Source organism: Triticum dicoccoides, chromosome 7B (genome assembly GCF_002162155.2).
Source record: "Triticum dicoccoides isolate Atlit2015 ecotype Zavitan chromosome 7B, WEW_v2.0, whole genome shotgun sequence".
Lineage (NCBI taxonomy): Eukaryota > Viridiplantae > Streptophyta > Magnoliopsida > Poales > Poaceae > Triticum > Triticum dicoccoides.
In genome coordinates, this window is record NC_041393.1 from 149,244,773 (window position 1) to 149,249,000 (window position 4,228).

The window sequence follows — 4,228 nt, forward strand, 5'->3', positions numbered from 1 at the left end:
GATCGGGTGTCTGACTAGGACAGTGGGAGTCTGTTTTCGCCCGGTAAGATTCCCACACATTTAGGCAAACTTATATTTAGGCCAAAACAGAAATAAGGTAACTAAAACCACATATTAAAGTGTAGAACCACAAGTATTTTGAAGAATAGTTCGACAGGGTTCTACTTGGAAGTTGAGGAAGTAAGCCGAAATAGATGGTGGAAAGGCGAATGATGAACAAGAGGATATGCTTGATCAACGAATTATTAGGCACTCGATAGAGGCGTTACCAACACATTCTTATTCTCTCATCACCTACTAGAAACCAAAATAATCACTAAAGCCAACTAATCCTGGGAAAGATGCTGCATCACTCCCTAATCATCTCAAGTTTATCTGGCCCCAAAGAAAAAGCGGGAAAACGGAGCATCTTCTTCCTCCCTGATCACTCATGCTGATCCGCCAAAAAGCCCAGAAAACCTCTCTAAAGCCCTGCAGAAGGGCCCCATCTCCCCACACGCACAAGCGCTTTCCCGGACACTAGCCATTATCACCACCATCTCAGTCAGCCTCAGTCTCGTCCTCTCCTCACTCACCGTTTCCCACTCTCCACTCTCCACTCCCCCAATGGAGGGCACTCACCTGCTGCTCTCTGTCCTCGTCGTCCTTGCAAGCCACTCGCTTGCCAATGTCAATGGCGACACCGACGTTTCGGGCGGCAGCGGCACGACGACGACGTACATCGTGTTCATGGACCCGGCGGCCATGCCGGCGGCGCACCCATCCCCGGCCCATTGGCACGCGGCGCACCTCCAGTCCCTGTCCATCGACCCGGCGCGCCACCTGCTCTACTCCTACTCCGTCGCCGCGCACGGTTTCGCGGCGGCGCTGCTCCCGCACCACCTGCCGCTCCTCCGTGACAGCCCGGGCGTGCTGCAGGTCGTGCCGGACACCGTGTTCCAGCTCCACACCACGCGCACCCCGGAGTTCTTGGGGCTGCTCTCCCCGGCGTACCAGCCGGCCATCCACAACCTGGACGCGGCCTCGCACGACGTGGTCATAGGGGTTCTTGACACCGGCGTCTGGCCGGAGTCGCCGAGCTTCGCGGGCGGCGACCTCCCGCCGCCACCCGCGCATTGGAAGGGCGTGTGCGAGGTCGGCGTGGACTTCCCGCCGAGCTCGTGCGGGAGGAAGCTCGTAGGCGCACGGAGCTTCTCGCGGGGCTTCCGCGCCGCGAACGGCGGCCGCGGGCGAATGGGCGTGGGGAGGCGGTCGGCGCGGGACAGGGACGGGCACGGGACGCACACGGCGACGACTGCGGCGGGCGCGGCGGTGGCCAACGCGAGCCTGTTCGGGTACGCCACAGGGACGGCACGCGGAATGGCGCCCGGGGCTCGCGTGGCGGCGTACAAGGTGTGCTGGCCGGAGGGGTGCCTCGGCTCTGACATTCTAGCTGGCATTGACTCCGCCGTGGCCGACGGGGTGGGCGTGCTATCCCTGTCGCTCGGCGGCGGCGCGGCGCCGTACTACAGGGACACCGTGGCAGTAGGCGCCTTCGGTGCCGCGGCGGCCGGCGTGTTCGTGGCCTGCTCAGCAGGCAACTCCGGCCCTTCCGGCGCCACGGTCGCGAACTCCGCGCCGTGGGTCGCCACCGTCGGCGCGGGCACGCTGGACCGCGACTTCCCTGCCTACGTGACGCTCCCATCCGGCGCACGTCTGGCCGGCGTGTCCCTCTACGCCCAATCCGGCCGCCCCGTCATGCTCCCTCTCGTCTACGGCGACAGCCGCGACAACGCGAGCAAGCTCTGTCTCTCGGGCACGCTCAACCCGGCGTCCGTGCGCGGCAAGATTGTCCTGTGCGACCGCGGCGTGAACGCGCGCGTGGAGAAGGGCGCCGTCGTCAAGGCCGCTGGCGGCGCCGGGATGGTGCTGGCGAACACTGCAGCGAGCGGGGAGGAGCTCGTGGCGGACAGCCACCTCCTCCCGGCCGTGGCGGTGGGCAAGTCAACCGGTGACAAGATACGGGACTATGCGCAGCGCGGTGGCCGGCCGATGGCAATGCTGAGCTTCGGCGGCACGGCCCTCGGCATCCGGCCGTCGCCCGTCGTGGCGGCGTTCAGCTCCCGCGGGCCCAACACCGTCGTGCCCGACATCCTGAAGCCGGACATGATCGGTCCGGGCGTGAACATCCTGGCCGGGTGGTCCGGCGTCAAAGGGCCGACCGGGCTCGCCAAGGACGGCCGCCGGACTCCCTTCAACATCATCTCCGGTGAGTGTACTGTTCAGATTCAGTTTTTGCTGATATTGTCATCATGTTTTTTTTTTTTTGAAAAAGTTATTGTCATCATGTTTGGAATTACTACTCATTTTTTTACCGCTTGCACAAATTGACTATGAAAAAATGCTACCCACAAACAAATCCTTTAGACCTTTGTTTCAAAAAGGCACCATTTCATTTCAACTTTCGCTGCTTGTTGGAAGAAACAGAAACAGCACTTGTTTTCACTGCCTTTTGTCAGACGCGCACATGTGATGCTGCTCTAGACGACTAGACTAGATGTGAAACCTTTCAAAGCCAACACCACCAAAGAAAGTTACTTTCCCTTGTTACTTTTTGGTTTGAGTGGTTTCTAGCATTGCATGCTGGATCTCGTGACAAGATACCGGATTGCCTCCAAACCAAATATGAGTAGTACAATATTCAGCTCACTCCCTTTGTATTTTACTCTTTACTGAACAATAGTCTGATTGTGATTCCTTCAGGGACATCGATGTCCTGCCCACACATCAGCGGACTCGCCGCGCTGCTCAAGGCGGCGCACCCCAACTGGAGCCCTGCGGCCATCAAGTCGGCGCTGATGACCACCACATACACCATGGACAACACGAACTCCTCGCTCCGGGACGCCGCCGGGAGCTCACCGGCGACCCCGTTCGGCTTCGGCGCAGGCCACGTCGACCCACAGAAGGCGCTCTCCCCGGGCCTCGTGTACGACATCTCCACCAGCGACTACGTCGCCTTCCTCTGCTCCCTGGACTACAGCGCGACCCACATCCGGGTGATCACCAAGATGGCCAACGTCTCGTGCCCGCCAAGGTCCCGCCCCGGCGACCTCAACTACCCATCCTTCTCGGTCGTGTTCAGGAAGAAGCCGACGCACGCCGTGAGGTACAGGAGGGAGCTGACCAATGTCGGCCCGGCTATGGCCGTCTACGACGTGAAGGTGAGCGGCCCTGCGTCCGTCGGCGTCACGGTGACGCCGGCGAAGCTCGTGTTCAAGAAGGTGGGGCAGAAGCAGAGGTACTATGTCACCTTCGAATCCAAGGCCTCCGGCGCGGGCCGCGGCAAGCCGGACTTCGGGTGGATATCATGGGCGAGCGACGAGCATGTCGTCCGCAGTCCGGTTGCCTACACATGGAAGATGTGAGGAGCAGGGAAGCAAGTTCAGGCCCTGTTGGTGTTTGTTTCAGTTATGTTCAGGTTCAGGAGATGAAAGATAGCTAGATAGCTTGATGTAGCTTGCTGATCGCTTCGCAAAGAGAATCTGCGCGAAGCTCTCAACTGCAAAACCTGGAGCTCTTCCTCGGTGCCGGTCGGTCACTCGCCGGAATTTGTTTCCCCTTACGGTTGTTAGTTGCCGGCGACAAGCTTGTGCGCCGTTAACGTGTGAGAGTTTAAGTTTTTTTTTCTTTCTAGTTCTATGTTTGCAAGCAAGAAATAACCCTGAACTGAAGTGGCTCAGTCGTTTGATCCCAATATGTCATCTGGTGTATTTCTATGCCCATCCTGGTGCTCCTGAATTAATGCAAAATGATGAAAAGATCGTTTGAATTTCTCTTGGGCAATATGGTTGCTTGGAACTGTGTTATGTTTGAACCAGCTTGTTCTTGTTTGCAGTCTTTGCCTTTTCGTCAGAATGGGCATTGCATGCACGCCAACTCCACCGATGGTAGTCGCAAATCAGAAGCCAGCAGCTGGTCCAAGCACAAGTCTCAGTTCTGGAATGAGATCAAGTAGAGCCTTCCACAAATCTGGTAGCCAAAAGCACATCATTGCGGAAGATTCTTCTTGGAATTTGATGTGTGTCACTTTGAGCTTTGTTCGGCTAGCCTTTACAGTGGAAACTGAAGAAAAATGGCAAGGCTGGGCCTGAACCCAATCTAACCTTTTCTTTGTGCGGACATGCATATGAACTTGACTAGTGGCTGCTTAACCAGGTGGTGCATTCATGAGCTGTGAAACACTACA

The 4,228-nt window shown here is 57.9% G+C and overlaps 1 protein-coding gene across 1 annotated transcript; it reads left to right on the top strand.

The window, feature by feature from the left end:
- The first annotated feature begins 505 nt into the window (after window positions 1-505).
- Window positions 506-3,825, top strand: LOC119339989 (subtilisin-like protease SBT1.8). Its single transcript, XM_037611896.1, has 2 exons — window positions 506-2,248; window positions 2,743-3,825. Exons 1-2 carry the CDS (start codon window positions 607-609, stop codon window positions 3,405-3,407), a joined length of 2,307 nt encoding a protein of 768 aa, XP_037467793.1. The 5' UTR covers window positions 506-606; the 3' UTR covers window positions 3,408-3,825.
- The last annotated feature ends 403 nt before the right edge of the window (window positions 3,826-4,228 follow it).